This window comes from Serinus canaria, chromosome 1 (genome assembly GCF_022539315.1).
Source record: "Serinus canaria isolate serCan28SL12 chromosome 1, serCan2020, whole genome shotgun sequence".
NCBI classification, from domain to species: Eukaryota; Metazoa; Chordata; class Aves; order Passeriformes; family Fringillidae; genus Serinus; species Serinus canaria.
Window position 1 is genome coordinate 66,815,558 of NC_066313.1, and position 26,207 is coordinate 66,841,764.

Sequence of the window (26,207 nt, forward strand, 5' to 3'; positions counted from 1 at the left end):
TCTCCCAAAGAGAAGAGACAAACACTTGTAGCAAGGCAGCATTTTTTGACTCTTAGTAAAACTTCTCAAATCAGGTAACAGATAATTTACAGAGGTTTTGAGAGCTCCCTAATTTCTGAAAAATATATTAAAATTTAACAACTAGATTTTTCTGTGAAGATTAAAAATTCAGGTGGTATACTGAAAGCAGTAGATGCAAGCACAATGCCATCCTGCCTGTCACCAAAAAACAGTCCTTGCATGCACGGCTTGAACGTTGATTTTTTGGTAAAGCTCAAAAAAGAAAAGACCCAGTTCAGAATGAACACATCAATTGCACAAATGCATGCTCACATTACAATGGGAGGTGTAGTTCTTGTTCAAACAGCTTACAGAACCTAACTCTACAAGATGAGCCAGTCCATTGAAATTTTCCAAGTGGCTATCATTCTTTTCAAAGGGACAAAAGGCAGGATATGGATATTTCATATCATAGGTATTGATGAAGCAAGGACGTCTGTTTCTAAGAAATGCCATCAGAGTCCTATATAGAAAGAAAAAAACCCCTGCCTCTTGTAATTAAATGTGGCCTTAAAAAAACCTTAAAACACAATAATGCAAAGAAACCAATTTTGCTCTGCTGCTTAATTAGGTCTCCTGCCTGTAGCAGGCCATCACATTATGTTGACCTATGCAATACTTTCTGGAAGAGTCACCTCCAGAGAGGCCGAAAGCCATTTCCATCAACCGTATCGATGCTGACACTGGAATGGTACTATGTCTAACAAGGAGGAGGAAGGGAGATTTTTAAATGGGTTTTTTTTTTTTTTTTGGTGAATAAGCTCAAGTTTATGCTTTATGAAACTTATATATGCATTTTTCAAATTAGGGGAAAAAAAGTTTTCCCTTTTTTTTTTTTTTGCTAATTCAATATTTGAGGCAACATGAAGGATTACAGTGCTTATAATATGTTTTATTCAATTCACATAGAAAAGCATGCAGTATTAATGTAAAATGGTACAGTATTAATGTAAGATGTTCAGTGCACATTAGGTAAACAAATCATTAGCATACAAACCCATTTTTATGGTCTATACAGGCATACTAAACACATTTAGAATAACAATGATTTTTGGGCACTAAATTAAAAATTGTGCTTAACTCCAAAAAGAGACAAGCCTTAATTACAGTCTTAAAAGTGATGTTTTCTAACTGAAGTGCTGTGACCCTGAAAAGAAAGGGGCTGCTACCTGCTACCTTACACCCACTTAAAACAAGAGTTTCAGTACAGTACAGTGCTATGAAATAGTCTAAGCAGAAACATTTCCTCTGGGAGGCAGGTTTTATGGCAAAACTGACATTAATTTATAGCAATTTCATGAATCCATAGGATATATGGCCAGCAGCTGCCTTACATGCACAAAATGTAATCTTTAGGAATGGGAAATGTAACCTTTAAAACTAATTCTTACATAAATGACTAATTTGACAAGACCACTTAGAACTGTCAAGGAGCCATTAGCTGCGCTCACAATTGGAAGAGCATGTAATCTGATAACTTAAAGAGCATCAAAAACTCCCAAGCCCCCAGGTAAATAAAATGCCCAGTCAAAAGAATCTGGAATGGTTCTTCCTTGGGAAAGAGCTTGCAATGGGCAGGCAAATGCTCAGTTTTCACACAGTCAAAAACAACAGGATCAGAACTACATGGAAGTCATTAAAAATTAAGTTCACCTGTAAATATTAAACATTTGCAGGTTTACAACTTTGAGTCACGTTTGATTTCCTAAGCTGAATCAGTTTTTGGTGGTTTTTGATGGACTAGCACTGGAAAGGCTGTTTTGAATTTTCCTTTTGGTTGACTGACTGACGTTTTTATTTTTCCTTTCAGCTGTAAAGGAAGACACCCAAGGAGGATTAATCTGACTTTGAAGATCAGATGACATCTTTAAAAAACATGAACCAAACTTCTGTTCCTCAAATAACCTTTGTGAGTTACTGAACAGTACATTTGGGGAAAAGTCCCTTTGAAATAAAGAGTTTGAAGGTTTGGCATCAGTAGCTGCTACATTTTGGCCTGTAAACAGTGGAAAGTGATCATTCATATCTACGTCAGAAGGGGAGAGGTTGGAAAACATAGGAGGTTTCCAGCCAGTTCTGTCAGCTACCAGATCGCTTGTCTCTGGACCCTTCATACTCTGCTCCTCATTCATCTCTTCCAGATTCTTCTCTGTTCCATTCAGAAGTTTAGCGCACTCTGCTGACTTTGAAGAACTGTCAAGGTCAGAGGACTTGAAATTATAGCAAGGACTCTTGCTGTTGTCTGACTCGGACATCATTGAGTCCAACTCAGAAATTTTGTCGAGGTAGGCAGCATCCATAGAGGCCTCGCTGGAGGTTCTTGTGCGGTTCATTTCGGAAGAGCAGAGAGTATGCAACCTCTTAGGTAAGCAAGAACTTGTTTTATCACTGGACTTTGCTGTTGTCTCATCTGACTGACCAGCTACTGAATTTTGCTCTGATCCATCAAAATCTAAGTTCTCAGCAAAATTTGTTGGGCAGGTGCCCCAAACCCCTGATTTTCCTGCAGTAAAACAGTTCAGCTTCTTTTTGCTATTACAGCTGCTTGTGCTGTGCTCAGAAGAATCTTTGCTGCAATCATCTGAAGTGTCATGAAACCCTTCAAATTTCAGTTTTCTCAGGAATGTTGATGGTTTTCTTGCATTTTCTTTTCCATCAGGAGTGTTCAATTGAAGGCGACTGAGAGACAGAAAAGAAGCGCATGGCGGTGGAAGATCATAAAGTTCTTCATCTTTGTATGGGGTGCATTCCTCAATTTTATTCCACTGGTCTTCTAAGCAGGCATCCATATTTGTACTATTTTCATCCAGGAGAACCCTGTGACATCCTGGAAATAGTTCTTCCTTTGGGGCACACTGGGTATTTGAGCTGTTCAAGCCATCTTGACTAGAAGAGCCTAAACAGGTTCCACCACTTGTCAGCTGCTCAAGACTGTCAGGACTCTGACTGGTATTCAAAGCCTTTTTCTCCTCAGCTTGGTTTTTCAAACATGCTGTATCTTCACTGCTCTCACCTCCTTCAGCATCTGTGGAAAGCCCTCTCTCACTAACAGCACTCACTGTCTGGCTTCCTTTGCCTGCCTTTTTCAGCTGTAAAAGCTGACACTCTATTTCTTCTATGTATTTATCACTTCTTTCCAGTGCCTTTTTCAGGCGGTTCATTTCACGTTCACTTTGCTCCACTTTGGAATGAAGTGCAGCTACTGTAAATCTACCAAACCTGCAATAAGTAAAAAAGAAAGAAAATATTAAGCTGGAAAAAGACATTCTTGTGAAGGTTTATAAGCTCATTTCAAGACAGAACGAAGCTATTAAACACTCTGTTAATTTGAAAACAAAAGTCAGAACTTCTCTCTGCTAGTTATGAAAAAAAATCCCTGAAATCATCACAAATAGCATACAGGAGGAGGTGATACATGAAAAGACAAAATTAAAGTATTAGTGGTAGCAAGGCAATAACAAGCAGATTACCCTTCCAGGGGCTGGTTCTATCAATTCAACTCAAATATGCATGAAGAATTATCCCCTAAAACAATGGCAAAGATTTATGATAACATTTGAACAGTGGTCCACATCTTGAAATATTTACATTCAATCATTTTCCTACAGTACAGCAGTGTTTTACAATACATTTCTTTCACAATGTCACCTTGTCAAAAACAAAATGCTGATATGAAATGCTGAAATTGCATTAGTCCTTTGAGGTGGTTTAAATACTTAGATAGACAATTTCAATTATGTTCCTGTTAGATATACAGCTTTTCCTCACCCATCCTGTGGATGGCATATCCCCTTACTTTGAGTTACTTGTTTTTCTGAGCTTTACAACCAGAACAATCTGATTTCTGTCTTAACTCCAATACAAAAATCTGCTGCTTGTGGTTTGTGAAAGTTGTCTGCTCATGGGGTTTCCAGCTTGAGCACATTTTCAACTGCCAAGATACGGACTCGCCTTCCCCTCATCCTCCACCAGCTTTCAAGAGTGACCTTCCCCAGAGGGCAGGTGAAAGTTTTAGCTATATGCCCTGACTAATTCTAACCTGTCACTGACAGGTGAGCACCAGGGAATTCCCTGCTCCAACCAAGGCTTTCAATTTACAGAAAGAAAAAACAATTAAAGTTCTGATATTATTAGAAAGGAGGGAAGGACCTGCAGCCACCCTGCAACTCTGACAAATAAGGTTTTATTTATATCACAAAGAAAGGACAATTCTCCATGTGGGCTTACACTGAATTTCCATTTTCCATCTTGCAGCTCTGTGTTACAGCACAGGCTTCTATTTACTCTTTCAGCTTAAACACTGACTGAAATTTCTATGTTTTTCTTTGTTTGTCTGCCTGTCCCTCCCTCAGAGTCACACTGAATTTCCATTCCATTTCCCCATTTCATCAGCTCACCTCCTCAAAAAATGCTCCCACTGCAACCCTTGGATCAGTGAAATCTGAAGGTGGGTATCTGTAGCCTCCAACTCTGCTGACAAAACAGCCATGGATATATGCATGCCTTTCCAGCAAACAATCAAACCATATTCTACTTTTTCAAGTTGTGAGCTTGAAGCAGCAGGAAGCTGCTGTATGCTGACGACTGCAGAACAATTAACTGGACAGCTGGGGAAAGCAATAAGGGCTATCATAAGCCCCAAAAAATTGGGCAGGAGTGACCAGATCTACTGATACATTTCACTGATCGACTGTTTTTGCATATTTAAAGAACTCTGAAGACTTTGGTATAGATGGTTCAGTGATGGATAAGATTTACAGAACAGTCTAAGTCACTTCTGTCACAGCTAGCAGGCCACTTTTTAAATTAGATCAGCCTAAGCTTCACACAGTTTTCGTGTGCACCACTCGCTGCCTTGCAGACAAGAAATGGCAACATAGAAATTTTGTATTTAGTAAGATTTCTTTTTTTCCCAAAAGAAGCTAGCTGGACTGCAACTCAATGGAGGTAAGGACCCCTTCACCTCCACAGGACCTCTACCCAATTATCTTCATGTTCATAAAAAAAGAAGACAGACAATTTTTCATTTGCTTGCTCTCTGGAAAACAAGTTTTTCCAACTGCTTATAGCAGTTGGTCCATTTCTAGCTGCATACAAGACAGAAATAGGAAAAAAGGCACAGAAGACTTTCTCTCTCCCCTATGAAACTAAGTAAAAGCAGAATCACAGCTCAAGAATGTTTCCATTATATTTTCAGGGGAAGGGGGTTACATGAAATATGCATCCTTATATACAACACATTTTGGTTTTTTTCCTCCCACAGTTAAAGGAACACATTTTAGTTTGATACGGATGGAGTCACTGTGGCACAGCAGGGCCCAAGCAAGAGCTTTCCCACTTCCTAAGGTGATCCAGAGGTATTTATTTTGCCTTTCTCTAACAGACTTATTCACACAGTCTTACAGGAGCAAACCCTACACTCCCTAATAAAAGATAGAAAGATGATACAAAAATACAATTTAGCTGAATAGTCAAGTGACAGAGAGGGAAAAATGCTTTTGTAAAACAAGGAAGATTTTCTCGAGTCTCCTCTAACAGACATGCTGACATAAAAATTAAAACATATTTACATTTATAGGCATACCTGGTAATTCCTTTTTAATGGAAGAATGGTGTAATATGTTTATTTAATGCAAATAGCATTAGTGACAGCCTGAGATTTGCTTATGAGGAAGCACTGTATTCTCAAGTGTAACTTTTATAACAAGTGTCCTCAGGTTAAAAAAATACAGTATGTTGTTCAAAGGCAAATAGCATCACTAATATGTTAATTGTTGCAGAGGGATGTGCTTGGGAATTTTGGTTTTCAGAAATGTAACATATGACAAGCTGCCTACAAAGTTACTTCTGCAGTTAGGCATTAGAACAGTACTTGCTTTCTGTTCCTGCATAAAGACTTGCATACATTTATTTCCCATATTTTCAAGGACGTAGATTTTTAAGACAACCAATTATTCCAGATATAGGTGCTTTACTGACTGATCTAGCAAGCCAGAAGACTGAAGACATTCATATTTTGGTTAAAGAAACCAGAACCCTCTCCATCTCCCCAAACCAAAGCACTCGTAAGTGATTTTTTCTTCTTTCCCTTCAGATACACAGTGAGCCCTGCTATAGCCAAAAAATTATGGTCTTATGGCAATAATAACAGAATGCAACACAGTTACATGAAAATAAATTTAAGTTTCACCTGACAATCCAGATAAATTCTATTTCCTGAAGTATTTGAATTACTTCACACTTGGTAACAAGGTAATGACTTCTTTGGTAGAAGTTAAGGTATTTATTATACATGTGGTAAAGAGCACACATATACCAAAAGGAGCGCCATATTCTCACACATGGACAGACTTTTGAGTGTTAGGGTCTTGTTCTTTAGTTGTATCACTGAAACAACGACTTTGGATCTCACTGCATTTCAAATACATCCTTCGTATAGAAAACTGCAAGCCCAGAAAAACAAAATCATCACTCATAAAGTGAACAGGAACACTTTTCCAGAGGGATTTGGATCCTTAACACAGACACCTAACAATATTTTACATCACCTAAAGTCTTTCACATGACTGCTGGCCCCAAAATATTACTCTGAAAGGATAAATCTACCAGTATCACAGCTACCAGCTCCAGGAAGGGTAGTGGATAAGTTACAGTGTCTGAAGTGACGCTGGACGTCTAGATGAACATTTCAAGCTCATATTTCAGGACCGTATTTCATCTTTCCTCAGTCAGAGTCCCTTTTCTTGTCCAGCATGATTCTAACCTGACACCAATTAGAAAGCTGCAGACATCTCTCACCTATAGTGAGCAAGAAGAACTAACATTCACAGAGTCACTCTCCTTTGCATTATTCCACAACTGCTCCCTCATTTATGTCTGAATACTCCTATCCTGATTTTATCTGGGATACAGTTACTTTTCTTCACAGTAGCTACTATGGAACTATGTTTTGCATATGTGATGGAAACAATGCCGATAATACAGGGACTGTTTTAGTTGTTCCTGTGCTGTTCTTACAACAGTGCAGTTGTAAGAACAATTTCTAACAGCTTCTGTGCAGTTCAAAAAACAACTCCTGTGCAGTTCTTATAAGGCATCTTCCACCTCTTAACCCACCAGTGAGAAGAAGCACAAGAAGTTGGGGACGGACACAGCGGGGGCAGCTGATCCCAACACACCAAAGGGATATTCCAGACCATTAACTCATGTTAATGAGTAAAAAGCTGGGAAAATAAGAAGCAAAGGTGGGCTTTTCTGAGCGACAATGTTTGTTTCCTGAAGTCACTGCTAGGCACAGATGGACACCTGCTTTCCTGGAGATGTTTGAACGCCTGTCTGTCTGTGGGAAGTGGTGAATGAATGCCTTGGTTTGCTTTGCTTGTGCACAGCTTTTCTTTCCCTACTGAACTGTCTTTACCTTGACCCATGTGTTTTTTCACTTTTACTTCTCCACTTCTCTACTCTGAGAGGGGAGGGAGTATGAGGCTGTGTGGAGCTGAAGTTGCTGCCTGGGATTAAACCATGACAACTTCTGACGAAGTCCATTCAGAAACTGTTGTGAAGTTGAAGAACAAATGTTTCTTCCTTCTCTTCTTACCAATCAGTTCTGCAAATTCAGCTTTAAGGTTTTATTTTACACATCAGTGACCACTAACTGCACATCTGTCTGGTTGAGCCATTGAGTCAGTTTAAAGCCACACAACCTCAAACAAACTTTTTCTGGATAGCAGGCAGCTGCAATGGACAGTTTTCTTGTATAACCATTTCCCAAAGACTGGGGTTGCAAGGGTGCAATGGAAATTGACTCTCCAGTTCTAATCACCTGATGGCCCAGGCTGGGGACCACCCCAGCAGGCTGGGGACCACCTCAGTTCAGGATGCATAAGCATGATCCGTGCTCCAAAGGAAACAAAGGATGCAAAGTGGAAAATGACAAGGTACACTCAGGGCTTATTAGACTTTGCGATTAGGGCAATGCCAGAGTGTACAACCAAGCCCAGCCCCATCATTTAGATACACATTTTTCCTTGGGTTCTGCAGTTAGATGGGAAGAAAGGGAGAAAATTCAAGAACAAACCAGCTGAAAGACCTACTACTTTCTACAGTTCTTTGGTGGTATCATGTACCAGCTGTACCAGTTCTGCAATTCCCCTCTATATCACCTATGAAAGGTGATCTGCAGAATCATCTTGGCAACATCCCGGGTTTTAAACAGCCATCTTAAAAGTGTGTCATATTTGCATAGATGTCAGAACTACAAAAAAACATTACTGCCAGATGAGGCCCTATTCCTAGCAAGCAAAAAAACCCAAAACCCACAAAAAATCAAGACATACTGTCCACTGGGAACAGACAAGTTAGGTTCATTCTCTGAAGTGAGCTTCCACTTTCATGAAGGAAATTGGCTGAACTTAGACAAATATCCAAAACCTCTCCAAGCATTTTAACATCTATCAGTGAATCATTGATTTTCCATGTAAGAAAGGCAGATTATCACCAGGGTCAGCAAATAGCAAAAGCTAGAAAGAATTATTTCAGAACTACTAAAAAGCCTCAATCCTCCTGGAAACCCCACAAAACCAAAATGTGATCTGAATGTCCTTACCCATCTACCTAAGGTTTAGATCTTCATGCCTGAAGTGGGCACTTTCTCAGGATTTAATGCTACGATTCAAGAACTCAAAGCTCATTTAATGGCTATTTATATGCTACTTCCTTCTACTTTACTTTTAAGGCCACACTGCAGCTAATCTTCAAAAATGGTCATTCCTCAGGACGAGCAAACTTGCAGGAGGTGATACCATAGCCCAGTTTTCTATCAGGGAAAACAGCAAATTTTTTTACCCTCTGCACCCTGGATATGGGTTTTTAGAAGCCTTATTTATAGGCCCGGTGAAATGCAGATTGAATTTTGTATTCTGGTATGCGCAGAAATATTTGAGTTAGGTACAAATTTAATGTTGTAAAGAATGACGAAGAAAATCAACAGGTCAACAGGTGTACCTGAAATCTAAACAAGATAAATCACAAATCTAGACAAGATAAACAGTAAAACTGAAAAACTGCTCCTCCCTCCTTAAACGGCAACAATTAACAACTTGCAAAACCAGAGAAAAAAGATAATGCAACAATTTTATGCATGTTACAGATAGTTTCTCAGACTGGAATTTTAACTGGCAGAAGGAATTAAATACTTAGGAAAAAGACTCCTAGGAAGCCTAGAAGTCTGGTTCAAACCGATTTGAATCTAACCATTCATAAAATACACTATACCCTGGAGCAGATGGACTTGCTAGTTATTTTCCTGCAGGTAAAAAGCAAACATCCCTTTGCCAAAAATACTTTTAGATCCACTGTGCCCTGCCAATAGACCTAACGGTTTTCTATTTCAAGTAGAGCTGGAAGTAATAGGGCTTAATTATCCTGTAAAACTTGAGTTTCAGAAGTTTTTTTGTTCTGTATTGTGAAAGTGGAAGTTGCTGAAAATTCATCAGAAGAAAAGGTAAAGAAAGAACAAATAAAAACCACAAATCAGTCTGATTTGCCTGAGAAATGGAGGACTAATGCAGGTCTTTGGTAAGAATCAGAGCTAGAAACTTACCCTCATTTGCCTTTCAGACCTGTGTCCCCACTATATGATGGTATGGTATTCTGGTGAAGGTCTAGTCTCAAAAATGTTTTCAGGGAAAAAATAAAAAGCTATTCAATAAATCAGCATCATCAGTTTAAAAAAATGTATAAAAATTCCTGACATGGCTGAAATATCGATTTTATTGACATACGTGACATTTTCCAGCAGGTTTTAATGGATAAGAACAAAGAAAAAACAAGTCTATGATAAAAGGAAAGTTTTTTATTGACCACTGAAGGACACTAATTATACTTTTTCCTGTGATGTAAGAGGTAGAATCTGTGTTACAAAGGGATCATTCACCTGCCATTAGTGTTCCCTCTTCTGTAAAGCAAAGTCCACTAAAACAATTTACGTTGAGCTATTTACCTCCTAAGTCATCATGCACAAAATGAACTACAATTGGGATATACAGGGACTGAATACCAACAAAACCTTTACAAAATATTTTGATACCAGTTTTATTTAGGTACTTATTTGTTTAAGCATGAATCCATATCTGAGAATCTGAATCTAAAGAATATACGAAAAATGAAACAACAATGGTGACACTAAATTACAGAAATCCAATCCAGTATCTATTTTAAATTACATTAGAGACCTACTCAGACACTTTTCCAAAAATTATCTTCTGAAAACTTCTGAATAAAGCACACAGGAACAACTATACTTGTAAATCCATGTACTTGCACAGAAATTTAATTCTAGTGACATTGCTGGGCTCTGATGTTTACGCCTTCAATTCTGATTTGATAGGCAAGTTAAAAAACTCATTTATTTCAAGCCCTGTTCAAAGTGTGAAGCCTAGCTAAAAGACCCTTTAAACATTATCAAAGTTTGCCATCAGAGCTAAAAGAATATTTTAAAAATGTCTTGATGTTAGGTCTGGATATTGACCAGACTAATGACCACAAGCATGAAAGTTAGTTAAAAAATTCTGCTAACAACATTAAGATAGGAGAGATTTCTCACCATCTGAAGGATGTACCTGGGATTGGAAAGAAGTGAGTTTGATATGCATCAAAACATCAACCCAAAGAAAGCCAATAAATGGGTTAATTCCCACACTTTGGAAGGGGACACTAAAAGCACAAATGCAAAATGAGGAAGGAAGGTAACATTTTAAATAGCAATTTGGCAAAACTGGTACTGGCCATCGTGCTAGCAGTGTCAGGTAAAAGGAAACAACAAAAAAGGTATTGCAAGATATTGATATAAGATGTTTCAGAGCACAGAAGACAGTTTTTCTGCTTTAGTTAGTGCTACCAAGACTTCACTTGTAGTCTAGTACCAGTTCTAAGCATTATGACTTCGGAAAGCCATAAACACTGGAGATTCTTGAGTGCAGAGCAAAACCAAATAAACACAAGTTTACTTTTCCTCTCAAGTCATCCATGTCTAGAAGACCTGGACAAAATCAATCTTTAAGATTTGATGAGAAATGAATGGGTATGGGCTGGATGAATCAAAATTGCTAAATTTAACGTGCTGAAGGGCTTCTTTCAGGACAAGTTTTTCCTTGCATTTACTTAAATTCTTGTAGCACATCACTGGGCTCAAAGCAAAGGCAAGACTCAATACAGCAGAATCAGGTACAGAAATACAAACTCCAGAAACATTTGAACTGTTTGAACTGTTCCTAGCCCACTTTAAGCCTGATGCAATTAATGTCCTAAATCCCACACGCACCTCTAGAGTTATCACAGGCCAAAGAAAATTCCCAAAAGGCAGGCAGGATGTGATATTTGCTCAGGAGACAAAAAAAAAAAAAAAAAAAAAAAAAAAAAAAAAAAAAAAGAAAATAAGAAGAATAAATAGCAGACAGGCCAATCTAGTGGGCATCTGGATTGCAAGACAGACCTTGACACTGTCCAATTTGTAATAGCATTTGGCTATATCTGGGCTTCTAAAGCAGAAAGTGACAGGCTATTGTTTTAGGCAATCATGGTCAAGCATGCACAAGGCTAGAAGAAAGCCACCGGGGAGTTTTCCTGATATCAGAAAAGTAAAAATCAATTTAGATTATCTGGTCTCTTCAAGCTCTTCTTTTCTAGGATTTATTTGGTTACATCTATTTACTTTTTAAGTTTGCCATCCTTGCCAACTCACTCTTGAGTCTTATGGGAAAAGATACACCATGCCATAAAAGCCATTGCCATGGCCTTAAACAGGGCTCTATCTTTCTAGGGGTCTTCAGGGCACAATGTGCTTTCATGTATCCATAGCACAAGGATCATGCATCTTCTTTCCTGTTGTCTCTAATAACAAGTAGTGTGGCAAGTAAGCTCTTCTACAGGGATGAATTTCCTCTTCCAGCAGGTGTGTTGCCAGAACTAGAACAAAATCAAGAGATCTTTCTTTTCACATTACACAGGTGCCTCCCAATTCCCTTCCTCAAAAGCTCTGTATAAACCTTTGGCCAATATAGCTATTAGCTTTTTAATATCCAAACAAACAAGAGAAGAAAGGTAGAAAACCAATGAAAGAAAGGAAAAGAACTTTAAAAATATCAATATATTTCTTCACAAAGTACTCCCAAGAAGAGGTACCTTAGAACACAGCTCTAATGAGTAGGGTGAAGTTTTTGCTTTTTGAGGGTGTTGTTGATGGTGTTATAACTGTTTAAAACAGAGTATTAAACACAAATATCAGTTCTGAGAATGTTCTCATGCTGCAGAAGCTCAATTCTGCATATGTTGCCCAGACACAAATCCAGCATTTCAATACAAATCCAGTACTTAAATAATGGCCATGTAACAAAGGAACAGCACTTGTAGTCAAGTCATATTCCTTCACTGTGGACTTGCTGTGATTCTCTTAGTTGCACTTCTCACCCACTTGCTGCTATTTTTTAAGTTTCATTTTTCACCTAAGTCCATGAGGATAAAAATTCCAAAGTCTACCTGAAGACACATATGCAACACCATGTACGCCACCGCAGTTTTAGGTTAAACAGGCCTACAACAGTTAAACAGTCTATAAATAAAAGATAGTAGCTTTTAAAATATTCACATACTTTTGGGGTGATCTACTATCAACTTCAGCTTTTAGTCGCAAATTCTCTCTTAAAAGGCTATTGTTTTCCACGCTCAGTTTCTTGTTTGCCTAAGGAAAAGAAAAGGAAAAAAAAAGTATACAGTGAAACAGAAATGACTTCTAATATTTATAGGACAAGCTGTTTCTTCTTTTTAAAGAGACAGAACTAGAAATGTGCAGGCAGGAAACAGCCTTCAGACAGGGACACCACTTAAAAATCACCATGGGAAATGGTTTGCAAAACTGAATAGCGAATAGACATTTTTTATTTATATTCCCAAAATACATTGCAAGTGTCCTATCTAGGGAAATAAACACAGCCATGTTAGTTAGCACAGAAAGTCATTAAGGAGATGTCCTAATGGCAATTCCATGTTTTTTTTTCCACATGACTAAATACGTTAAGTACATTAACATTACAATGTGCAGGTATCAGCAAAACTAATGTTGAACAGCTTCCTCCATTCCAAATTAGAGCAAGATTACTTTGTGGGTTTTTGGCTTGTTTTTAAAGCATAGTTATCCTGTGGATGTAAATCTAGTACGACAAGCTATTTGCAGTCTTTCTTCACTTTCTTCCAAGACATTCTGATTAAGATTCTTGATTCACAACCATTCTTACTCCTTGAATTGAGGTCAATCCTTCAGAGCCAACTGACTTTAGGTACTTATGGAATTGAGCAGCTGTTGGACAGGGAACAGATGAGAAAAAAGTGTTGGACTCAATGATCTTAAAGGTCTTTTCCAATCTAAATGACTCTATAACAACAGTTTAAGAATTCTTCCCTAAATCCTATCTAAGCCTCTATTTTTTTCTAACTCTTCACCAAATTCAGGGATTTCATATGCTTAAATCTCTTTTCTTGCTAAGGCTAAAGTTACACTGAAAAAATATCCAAGCAAACCCCTTCTTCAGTTTCTGTTACAGTGTTCTTTTACTTACTGACGGAAAAGTTAAAAACTTAGTCATCCCAAAAGAAAAAGAGAAAAAGGAAAGGTTTCTTTTCATCAAGTCAAATTGTACTGCCTCTAACAAAAATATAGGCAGACAAGAAATTCTTGTGAATCCTATTTTGCCATCTACAAGTGAATCTGAAGCTCCTGGGGTCCTAGAAGTGTCACATTAACAAAATGGCAGAACAGCACAATGTGTGCCTCTGAGTCCATAGCACAGAAAAAGTATGAACACTATTAATGCTAAAAACTTTTTAAAAAAGTCCTAAATGCACCACACTTTGGTTTTGTAGGAAGTAACCCAGTATTGCTAATAGAAGAAATCAAGGCAGCATTTTGAATAAATACAAGTCCAGTTTTTTCTACCTTGATTTCAAATTAATCTGAAATTTCACTCTTCTTCAATGTTTAACGTGATCTTACTTGTGCCTGCAGGTATATTTTGCAAGATACTTTTATTTAGAGGTTTTTTTCACATGCCTATCTCCTTCATCCTTGCTTCTGCAGTATCATATTTACTTCTGTATTACATCAAGATGTATAAAAAGTCTGCAGGTTTCCAGTAAAGGATATTCTGGTCATAAAATGCTGAAGCTTGTCTATTTTCAGTCAAAGGGTCAAGTTACTCTGCCTCAGCAAATTGCACCAAAAATATCGGCTAGCAGGGAGGGCAATAGTGCAAAATCTGCCTTAGCCAACTGTACTGTGTTTGCCCACTGAATGTTGCAAAATAGATATTTTATATAGATTATTGCAAACCCGAAAAATCTGGTCATCAATACTGTCGACAAGTGCTACTATAATCCAATTACCCACTCATAGAGTGACAGAGGAGCTGAATAAGAGTCACATACAGGACTCACTAGAACAAGCAATAACATCTGACACTTGCAAGGGCTATATGGAAATACTATGATACACCAACAGTCACAGGAATTCAATTTTTTTCCTCCTTCTTCTAGATCTATGAAGTACCTGAAGGTCATGGTGGCTCTTACTCCCATTTAACTAACACAAAACAGTTACACTACAAATTAGCTGAAATGTGTTTGTTACATTTATTACCTCCCTTAGCTTTTCCATATTATCCATCAGTTTTTCGCACATATCATTGGCAGTTTTCAGCTTTTTGCTCCATTTCTCTGGGGCTTCTGGGCCACTGGTACTTGCTTCATTTGCTGACTGGCTAGTTTCCTCATTTTGGCAAGATGAAGCTGATGCCGCAGGATCCAGAAGAGATTTCAGCTGTATCTGTAAACTGAGGTTTTTACCTCTCAGATCTTCTACTTCTTTTTGCAGGGATTCTATTTCATCCTAAAGTTGTCAGAAATTCAGAGGAATTAAAATAATTGGTGAGATTAATTAAATAATACTGGCAAGTTCCCACAGCACTTTAGAAAGATGGGCTCTGGCAAGCTCAAATGCATGCCTTCAGTTACACATATATCTAAGTAGGCTTATGTACTGTGCTTTAGGCAGGATTTTAATCAACCTGCACACTCAAGCACACTGAAGGTTTTAGTGCAGGGAATCTCTTGACTACATAAAGGACCCTGAACAAACTGTCGTGCAGACCAAAAGTTTCAAAGCATTGAGCAACATGAATCTATTATTAGGGCACTCTGTGGGAGGATTTCCTGTATCAAGAGTTTTCTTAAGGTTGTCCTCTGTTGACTCATTTGCTGTTATTTAAGAGTGTTTCTCTCATATTATTCTGAAATGTCACATGTTGGGATGCTGAAACTCTCCAAATTCAAAACAGACAGAACACTGCCTGGAAAAGGCCGCTCCAGCTACGCCAAAGCAGCAACATCTTAGAGAAGACTCTCAAAATGCAAAGAACAAAGCTCCTAGCTGTATTAGTCTGAAGCCATAGGGAAGAAAAAAACCTTCCAAAGCCTCTTGTTAAAGGGATAAAAGAAATAATTTATCCTGAAAACATGTCTTCTACACTGTTTACCAATTCAAGTGTATGAGTTGTTCATGGTAACATTACTTAAGGAGGCCATATAGAGCATCTACATAAATCCAAGGCATATTTTCACAAATAATCATGCTCGCCCCTGCCCCCAGCATGGAAACAACAATTTTAAAATAAGAGTTTTGTCATAAGAAATTTATGTTATCCTAGGACTAGCTGTATGAATTTTGAGTTTATTTCAATAGAAAGGCAGGAAGCATCTTTTCCTAACTCCCTCTCTCAGAGAAACTAAAAGAACCTGAGCTATGGGCAAGCTTGTCATAAAAGATAGCTCTTACTTCCCTAGTGCTAAGGATATAGAGAGAGAGTCTATTTCCTTTCCCACATTCTCCTCCCCATGACAGGTTTCCTTCAAAAATATGTGATGTCTTCAAACTGCTGCTACTGAGGAAACAACAGCTGAGAAAAAAACTAAGCACATTCCTTATTAACAGCTTTCCATCTTCTTCCCAGGAGAGTATTTTTCCAGCAGGAGATTGGAGCATTCAGCTCTACTTGCAAGCATTTACTCACTTTCAGAAAACAATAAACCAATAATGCTAAAAATTAACCTATGCCAGAAGGTTACTGTGAGCAGTATTCTTTAAGATGGAATTTAGTCTCTCTGAGCAACGGGGAATTATTTCAGAAAATGTCTGTGTTTGTACTGAAGACAAAACAAAAAGTTCTCTACACCTAATATGCATAAAGAAAATGCTGCCATACCACCTCGGGGTGAAATTCCCAGAAAACTAAAGAATTGGCTCTACTTAGCTACATGTTTTCTAGAAAAACTATGACCATGACTTCAGTGGGACCACATCAAGCACCATGGAATGCTCTCTAGTAACCTTAGTCAAAAGGTAGCATTTTAATGCAACTGAGTTTCATGTAGATACAGTATACACCTTTACTCAAATTAAAAACAATAGGACTCAAAGCAAAAGGACCATTTGTGTGGTGTAGTTTAAAAGCTGCAGTTCATTTGGAAAGTCACAACACCCCCCCCCTTGTCCTTACCTCATATTCTTTGTGGAGCAATTCAAGTCTTGTTTTACGCAGGTGTTTTCTGACTGTTGGACTAAAAATAGTATCACTTTCACTTGTTCCTCCTAAAGCAACAATAGGATGAAAGAAGCACTGATACTGTTTCCTTTTCAGTCAATTCAATATTAGTCATCAACCTTGTAGAACTTTTCATATTATCAACTACAAATGCAGCTAATATTGGACCAATTGGCTGCCATGGAAGATTTAAAGTCCTTTCACTTTCAAAACAGGTTCAACTTAAGTACCTACTAGTGATGTTTAGAATTCAAAATCTTGAATCACAGCAGGAAGAAATTTTACATTTTTCATCTTTTTTTTTTCCTTAACAGAATCCTGTTATTTAAGACCATACTAATAAAACAGAGCTGAAGGAAAGGGGCAGGGTATCAAGCATACATTTAATTAGTACAAGTTACTGTAAGTTTTTAAAGTGAGATTATTCAGGTAATTTTTTCTCTTAGAATGAAATAGCAGGGATATTTTATGTCAAATAAAGACTGCAGTATTTCCTAGCTCTGGGAAAGTTAAGAATCTCATGCACTTGCTGTAGCTTCATCGTATTTCTGTGCTAAGAGTAATTTTCTTAAAAATAGAAAAAGAAAAGGAGGAAGTGATGAACAAAACAAACAACAAGTTTTAAAAAAACCCACATACTCATTCAAGATTCTGGACTGAAGTACACTACTTCTCAGCTAATTCCTGGTCTCTTAGGTGAACAGGCTGCAATGCATAGGTGAGAATGCATTTTTAATGCATTTTTTTTCAGTTAAAGGCACCATCCAACCAAGATTTAAAAACAATGATTAGAGCCATTGAGTACTTATTGAGTTTGGATAATCTAGTCATTAATATACATAGTGTCTTTGGAACTTCCCAGTAACATCCCTAATAGCTACAAGGTTAAAGATTCAGTTAATTCTTCCTTAGATGTTGGTAAAAAACACACAGAAGAACAGACATCTCTGGACTCAAAGCAATGTCCTCCAGCAGTAAATAGCAGAAAGTTATTTCAAAGCCTAAACTCGTCCTTACCTATAATCTCCTTGCAGGGATTTTCAGGCGTGATGGGAATCCTGCAAGCTGGGCACTGATTATTGTTCTTCAGCCACACTTCAATACAAACGGAACAGAAAACATGGTTGTTCACACAGATAACTGGATGACGGACCTTTTAGCATTAAAGAGGAAATAAAAAGAAAGAAAAAACCAAACAGACTCTATGAATACCTTAAAACTCCTTCAAGTAACAAAATACAAAAATACACAACCCCATCTCCCAGTGCAAGTCTGGCCTTGAAGCAAAGTGACAGTGTTGTTTTGCAGGGCTAGCTAGGAGCAATCTCCTGACTCACAGCACCAGATTTCCCTCTTATTAAAGGCACCAAAGCTATAACAATTTCTGCAGAACTAAGGTCCTTGTTTGCAAGAGCTTGTTAATAACCAGAGCAGCAGCAGCCCCTTTCCTTTACCCCACAACCTCCACAAACTACAGCCAGCCACTCCAGCAAAATGCATTCTCATCCCAAGGCAGAACACAACCAAAGTAGGTGCCTTTTCAAAAGTGAGGCACGGAGGGATCTCTACTGGCACTATCCATCACTTTGCTGTGGAACAGGTATCATTGGAACATAAAGTGTTACAGATTAACTTTAGCCTGCGGATAACCAGCTTCATGGAAATCAGCTTTAAAAAGGATCAGGGCCAAAACCACAGAGCTGAAATGTGAACCAGCAATCACTAATTCAAGTCTCCTGCTAGATATGCATTGCTACTAAATAAGTCATTAGCCAAGAATGGGGCAGCTAACTGATGGATTAAATATTCCAATCAGACACAGATTCTTTCAAGCTTTTCCTCCCCTTCCAAAACAGCAGAGTAAACAAACTTTTAGAAAATATTAATGACAATGCACTATTCTCTCTTGTCACTTAACTATAAACCCTGTTTGAAAGTAAATGTGCATAGAGGGACTAAATATGATGAAGAAGAAAAAGACTTTATGCTTTACTGCAGTTTGCTACAGCTTACTGTAATACACACTCTCGAATCTCTTACTTGTTAACATTAGTATTTGTGTTAGGGGTCTTCAAATAATTGTTTTTCCTTCACTCCTGTCTTTTTTCAAGAAATGTATTTTTAGACACAGAAGTGTTAGAATATATATTGTTGCAAATTCTACTGTACTGCACTTAAAACCCAAGTTCAAGAGAATCTTCATCTTTAAATGAAGTTCCGCACAATTTTCAAGATATTCCTCTTTCACTCTGTTAGTAAAGTAGTCAGACTAAAAAGGAAAAATGAAATGTTGGCAGGGAGAAGCAAGCACCTGGAAAGGATAGTCAGTAACCACTTTGGCCAAAAGACCAGACGTGTCCTGTAGCAATTGTACCCAATGATCAGCATTGCATGAGCTAAACCCCAACTGTTTAACCACTGAAATATTCATGGATACGAATTAAGGCCCAGATCTGTCACCTTCTCCTCCAATTCACTCTCTATGCCTCTGTTACCATACAGGATTCACAATTTTTTTAAGACCTCCAATATGACAATCCAGAGAGTCAAAGGAAGTATCTATACATAAACAGAAACTCAAGTTACTGAAAGTATGAACAAAGAGAGACTGAACTTTCACCTCTAATTAAGAGAATTTTTTTGTGATTATTGCAAGCATTAGCACACCAATACTTTGGGAACATTTAAATATTACAATTTCCATTATTTCTAATTTAAAAAATCCTGTTACTTATTGCTTTCTTTTTCAAGAAAAAAAGAGCCTTCTCACCTGCAGCTAGCAGGATAAAAAAAAAAAAAAAAAAAAAAACTTTCTCTAGCCATACTTCTTTCTTACTCTGAAGCAGCTTGAGAATAGTTATATGGATGGTGATGAAAAAATACAGAGCAGAATAACATAAAATAATCCAAACAGGAAAAGACGTTTCATGAGTGCAGGTTTTTCCCCCCAGGGAGCAAGAGACCCCCAGTTACCCCAAACCTGACACAGAAGCACACGTCTTGCACGTGAATGATTACTCCATATCTCTAGCAAAATAGTAAGTCACATTTATTACTCTCCAGGGTAGAGTGCTTCTGATTTACACACCTTTACAAGTTTCATTTCAGGGCTGGGGCTTTATACTTCAGTTGGTTCAGGATCCACACAAAGCAAGGCACACCAGAACAGCAAAAGCCACTATTGAAATGTCACACCATGGCTGGCAGTGGCACTGCCCTTCCCACTAACTGTGACAAGCCCAGAGGGTGGGGGATCAGGATATACCTATTACTAAAAAAGCATTTTACTTGAATTACAGCACAGTTCCAGTTCATTAATTGACCATAACGTCTAAAAAGACTTTGGTTTATTTCAGAAGTCTTGATCAGCTTAGGTGATTTTGATCAATTTCCTAATTTTTCTCTCCAACATAATGCCATTCCTATGCAGATCCACATTCAATCCTGTACACATCACTTTGAAGGCACCTCTGGGCCTTCAGGCAACACTAACAGAGGAGCAGGCACATGGAAAATCAGACACACACCAGAGAACCAATCCCCAGACAACCTAGACTGTTTCAAACAACACAGAACTGTGTCTTGAGCCCAAACAACCTGCTGACACCAAAACCAACAAGAGAGATCTTCAGACATCCTGGGACAAGTAAAACAGTCTGAAGCAGACTCCCCGATCTGCTATTAAAAAATACAGGTATGTTAGAACACAGCCCAGACTGTACCAAAAGAATATTCAGGTAACAAACCTGAAATTGATCCAAGTCATTCACTCTTATTTTAAATGGTCATTGCACATCTTGCCAACACGCTTTCTGACATTGCTCACATTAACAAAATAGGCTAATATGTCCCTGCTGCCCAAGATTTCAGCTCCACTAAAAACAATGAGTGGCCAACTCATTGAAAGAATTTTTCTGTAATATCTCCTTTTTTATCCTCTTACCATATTACTTAGTGAATAGTTCATATCTTGCAGTCAGATCTTTGCAAATTTTGCAGGGGTAGAAAGAGATACATTCTGAGTTTAGGGTGGGCCTTCTACTTGATTTGAAGTCTATGCTACAAACCAGGGAAGTATCAGATTATGTCAACCCTCCATGATACTCCCTGCTTTCCCAAAACATAGTAAAAACTGACAAGATTTTTTTTCCCTGATTCAAACTAAAAAAATTCCTTTCTCAAACCTTAATCCCAAGAAAATGGGTTTTTCTGGTGAAGTTTTTCATTGAAGTTCCAAGCTAGAGACAAAGATGTCTATTAAAAAGAAATGGCAGTCAGAGCTGTCAGCTTTGCCAAAATTTAAATAGATTTACATGTCTAAAAATGAAAGCATTCAAATATCTTTATTACATGCATCACCAATGGATTCACAATTCACTCATACATGTGAATGTATTAGCTCAGTGCAAGACAGCAAGGAAGAGGGTGGAAACCTCTTCCAGCACAAATGCAGGAACATCTTAAAAGGAAGTGAAAGTATGAAATAGTGGCTTGGAATAACACAGTGGCTTCATAGCAAGATATGAAAGAATACCTAACCAAACTATCAAGTGCTTAGATCAGAAAGTAACTAGGAGTGGATTCAAAAAGCAAATATCTTTGTCAGTTTGATTTCACTCTCCTCTTGTCATTCTTTCCACTTTTTGCAGAGTGGAAGGTATCAACATACAGAGTACACTTGGGTTCTCCTCCATTTCCATTAGACAGATAACAGAAAAAGAAAACTAACAGGACAACAGCCAGAAAGTCTTGCTCAGCTTCCACAAAAAAAACAAACAAACAAAAAAAAAAAAAAAAAAAAAAAAAAAAAACAACCAAAAAAACCCAAGAAATGAGTAAACACGGTTTCTAAAAGTAACACGCTGTTAGAACTAGGAGGCTAAAGAAGAGGGAGACGTCTGACTACTTTCACTGCCAGTGCTCCACACCTACTTCACACATCAAATGTGCCTGCTCTTTTGTTATCACTCCAACAGAGAAGGCCTGGGAGTGAAGGCCAGGTGAAGTAGAAACAAACCAGACGATAAATGCCAGAGTACAAATATAAAAGCTACGTCTCCCATTGTGATTATTGTTGACCTTGAAGAAAAAAAAAACGAGAGGAGAAAAAAAGAGTGGTAAGGAATGCTCAAAGAATTTGAGAAGCAATTAGTGACAGCCATGAAATTAGCTCTGGGGCTTTTAGAGAAGAACAGGCTAGCAAGAGCCCTCTGCTTCCCGAGGGAGAAGAGAAAGGAACTGAGAAAGGGTCAGAGAGAGGAAACGGAAACTTTTTCTCCAGATTGGTGCAGTTTTGCTCAACACTTTTTAAATCTCCTTGCTGATACACCCCCTCTTTGTTTCACTCGTTCTCCGCGACACAGCACTCAAACACGAGCTCCCCGAGCATTTTATAATTGAGTATCCTACTGGTACCGGGAGAAACCCCCAAACCTCAACACCTGCACCTCGGGAGCTGCACACCCGCGTACCTGGGCGCCCCCAGGCCCATTCAACACCTCCCGGGACGCTCCCGCCGGCACAACGCGCGCTTCCCAACATCCCGAGGCTGCCAGCAAGCCTCGGCCACCGCCGGGAACGGCCCACGCACAAATTTCCTTCCCCACACGGAGCCGCAGAGCCTTAAAAGACACAACCCCGGCGAGGGTCAGAGCGTCGAGCCGCGGCGGGGCCCCTGAGCTGCCGCCACCGGCCAGACCACCGTGTCCCCCGCACCCCCCGCGGGCCCGCGGGGGCCGGGCAGCGGCGGCGGCGTTACCTTGCCCAGGCAGATGTGGCAGGTGATGGGCAGCGTGAGGGACAGCGTGACGCTGGGGCCGTGCTGCGCCATGGCGGGCCCCGAGCGGCGCGGGCCGGCGCCAGCAGCACGGAAGTCCCGCGGGTGGGCGGCCCCGGCCCCGGCCCCGGCCCCGGTCCCGGCCCCGGCGCCGCCAGTCCTGCTACGGCAGCCGGCGAGGCCAAGCGGCCGCCCGGCGGAGGGGAGCGCCGCCCGCGCTGGCAGCGCTCCCCTGGAGGGCGGGCGGGAGCCGCGGCCCCTCACGGCTCTGCTGCTGCTTCTGCTGCCCCCCGAGGGGGTGTCCCGGGAGTCCGTGGAGGGCTCAGCCTACGCACGGCATTTCTGAGGGAAGCACGGCGCCATGGGGAGCCCCGGCACAGTTCCTGAGCAGGAGGAGGCCGACGCCGTAGCAAGGGTGATCTCCCTCCCCTGGTAAACGTTTGCTGTGCCCAGGTTTCATCATGCTGAATTAAATAAACGGCTGTTTTTATTCTGTTAATTGCCCTGAATCACAGAATCGTAGAATTACACAATTACAGGATCATGGAATGGCTCGAGATAGAAGGGACCTTGAAGAACGTCTTGCTCCAATCTGCATGCCATGGGCAGGGACACCTTTCACTAGACCACGTTGCTCAGAGCTCCATCCAGCCTGGCCTTGAACACTCCCGGGAATGTGGCATCCTCAACTCTGGATAGCCTGTTCCAGTGCCTCACCACTCAATCTCTAATCTAAACCTACTCTCATTCAATTTGAATCTGTTCCTCCTTTTCCTGTCACTATGTGCCCTTGTAAATAGTCTTGGCCCATCTTTTCTGTAAGTTCTCTCCAGTTACTGGGAGGCCACAATTAGGTCACCCTGAAGCCTTTTCTAGCCCGAACAATCCCAATTCTCTTAGCCTTAGGAGAGGTGCTCCATCTCTCTAACCAACCTGGTGGCCTCTTCTGGTCTCAGTCCCACAAGTCCGTCCTTTCCTGGGATATGGGAACGTGTTCTCATGTTCTAAGGGAAGCTCCCAGGGCAGGAGCCCGTGTTCCCTATTACCTCCAGTCCATCTGCAGTCTCTCACCTGGCATCACTGCTGGGTTCCCACACTGCCCTTCCACTGCTTTGCTTCTTGGCCCACCACATTGCCAGGCAGCTCAGTGGGATTTGCACAGCCCATGCAGCTTTGGGGACTACAAGAAAACGAGTACTGGGATAAGCCCTCACACCCTGCAAGGTGCTGCGTGTGATGATGCCATGAGGAAGATTGTGATCCATGGAAACCAAGGGGCCAAATCCAAGGATGAAAATTTTGCATCGGCTGCCCAGCTTGTGCCAATGACTCCAAATCACGGAGCTTTTGTGTTGCACTTTCTGGGCTGCTGGAGAGCAGCTGGGAAGCAGTGCTGGGGGTATATGAGGCTCCTAGGAGTCTGCTTGCTTGACCTCAGTCCCAGGATTCCTGTAGTTTCTTGTAAATGTGCCACAGCATGCTGAAAATTACAGACCTGAGTGATTTAACATTGCACCACAAGATAAATGCTTATAGTGCTGAGCAGCTAATTCAAACAAGCATAAAGTTGTGGATGCAATGATGAACAAGGAAAGTATCTTAGACTGACATAGCAGAGTTGCACGGATGCATTTCAATTGGATATAGGTAAGTCACAGCAAATAAAGCGAGGGAACTAATCCATGGTGACATTCCAGCATAGACAAGACCTAGCGGATTTGGTGGTAACGAAATGCTTGGGTAGGAGAGGGTTTAAATAAAGTGTGCTTGATAAAAATTGAGTGCTTACATATTACAACACTTTCTAGTAAACTTGGGAAAAATTATTGTGAAATAAGAAAAGAATCATTTACCAACATAATACATGTACCATTAAGATAGGCTGGAGTGAGTGGGCATCCACTTCAAGGAGATTCTTTTAGCCTTGGCACTACTGACATGCTGCTTAGGTAGAATGTTGCTCAGAGAAATTTTTTCAAGAGAAATGTAAAATTTTTGAGATTTTTGAGCTTAAAAGAGAACCACTGAAGCCTGAAATTCATTGAGTAAGTGTATTGTGCAGCCAGCAAACTACACAGGAATGCAATGAATCCCTCTTATTTATCTTTCTTGGCTTTATTTTTATATTGACTTTTATTGAAAAAATGTGCTTAGACAATATAGAGAGTAGAAAGGGTAAATGCATGAAAGAGAAATCAAAAGCAAGGAAATGTGTCTCACATTTGACATGTGAAACTCTTTTAAATGAATCTGGGATAAAGCAGGAACCCTTTCAAAGACATGACTTCCACTGCTTCAAAAAAGTGTATGTAACTGGAAAGTGACCTGTTAGAGAACAAGCTCTGTTGCGATGAATATATTTTCTCTCAACCAAAAATAACTTGTAAAGGAGTTTATTTTTCTGAATAAGCTGTATAAAGGAACATGTTTTCTCTTAAGGAGGTTAAACCTATTTGCTTAGTGGATTTTTGCTGAAGTTGTATGCATAGTCTGTGAAGGAATACTTAAAAAATTATTTGTGATCTAGAAGTGCCTCAGGTTTTATTGAAATTTATGGGTTGATGTTACCAACTCTTCAGGGGTATGGAAAATACTTAATTCTGTAGTACTGAAAGTGAGACCTCGGAGAGCAAGGAGAAAGGAGCTGGAGGGGTAACAATCTCAGCTGCAGCTGAGGGAAGCTGAGAAATACCATGTAAATGCAGGAGGTAACAAATGTTTAACAGGTCCAGGCTATTGAACACCATAGTCCACATAGCATGAAGGATACTTTTGCAAGAGAGCTGGAGCCAGGATGAAACAGATAAAAAAATTCCTGGAATGCCTGGCATGCCTCTGCTGAGGCACTGGGGCATAAGGATCAAACAGTCAGGCAGTTTTCCAACAATCTGGCCACTGCTGGTAAATCTATAGAGAGAAAATGGGTTAAAAGCTGAGACTCTAACCATTACTGATCTCCTAGGATTAGGGTGTCATTTGTGAAGTGCTTCAGCAACTTCACTACCTGCTCCTGAAATCTCAGATATCTGAGAGGATTAATAGTGGGAATATGAAAATAGCATCTGTCACAAAATGTGAAAAGTCCTTTGATGAGACCTTGAAAAAAAACAATATAGGACAAGAAAAACTGATCAGAGTACTAAACTGAGACAATTCTTTTCTGCTTGAGACATATATTGTTTGATTGATAAAGATTAATAAAATTACTGTATTTTTGGCCTAAATTACACAAGTTCCTGTATTTTGGACCTGTGCATGTTTCCCAGCCGTGTGCAGAGAGAGGAAGGAGCAGATGTAAGTATGAAATGTCTGTCTTCTTGGCTGATTAGCTCAGTGACAAATAATGCAGTCACATTGCTTCCAATAATTTGAATATATACATATTTGGATGTGGGGCTTTATGCCCTAAAAACCTAACCTAAAGGTAATTTTTTGTACCAACACAAATAGATATGATATCCAAACTATCCACTCTCACTGGCTACTTCTGCAACAGTGAAGTCTGTTCAAGCTGGATTTGAAAAGTTTCTTCTTCAGTAACAAGACTGGATGGATCTTCAGCCTTTATAAAAGGGTTTCCCAGGTGGTTTTGCATGATTTAAGACAATATAGAACTTGCCTCAAGCTGAGTAAAGAAGCACTGGATTCTAGGTGCCTAAATCAGACCTGTGGTTATTAAAGGGCAAAAACAGGTTCCCTCTGCTCAGGATTTTACTGCTGACGAG

At 39.6% G+C, this 26,207-nt stretch overlaps 1 protein-coding gene across 1 annotated transcript; it reads right to left on the reverse strand.

Annotated features, from left to right (window-relative positions):
* Positions 1–931: 931 nt before the first annotated feature.
* On the reverse strand, positions 932–22,601 carry OBI1 (ORC ubiquitin ligase 1). Its single transcript, XM_050972442.1, has 6 exons — positions 22,465–22,601; positions 17,724–17,859; positions 16,662–16,753; positions 14,747–14,995; positions 12,708–12,796; positions 932–3,279 (listed from the first exon to the last, which is right to left on the reverse strand). The coding sequence occupies exons 1-6, from the start codon at positions 22,534–22,536 to the stop codon at positions 1,776–1,778; spliced, it is 2,142 nt and encodes a 713-aa protein (XP_050828399.1). The 5' UTR covers positions 22,537–22,601; the 3' UTR covers positions 932–1,775.
* Between the last annotated feature and the right edge of the window lie 3,606 nt (positions 22,602–26,207).

Coding starts and splice junctions, on each gene's coding strand:
- OBI1 (XM_050972442.1), bottom strand. CDS start 22,536: ATGGCGCAGCACGGCCCCAGCGTCACGCTGTCCCTCACGCTGCCCATC. Junction 17,860..22,464: donor GCCACATCTGCCTGGGCAAG/GTAACGCCGCCG, acceptor TAATGCTAAAAG/GTCCGTCATCCAGTTATCTG. Junction 16,754..17,723: donor TCCCTGCAAGGAGATTATAG/GTAAGGACGAGT, acceptor TTGTTGCTTTAG/GAGGAACAAGTGAAAGTGAT.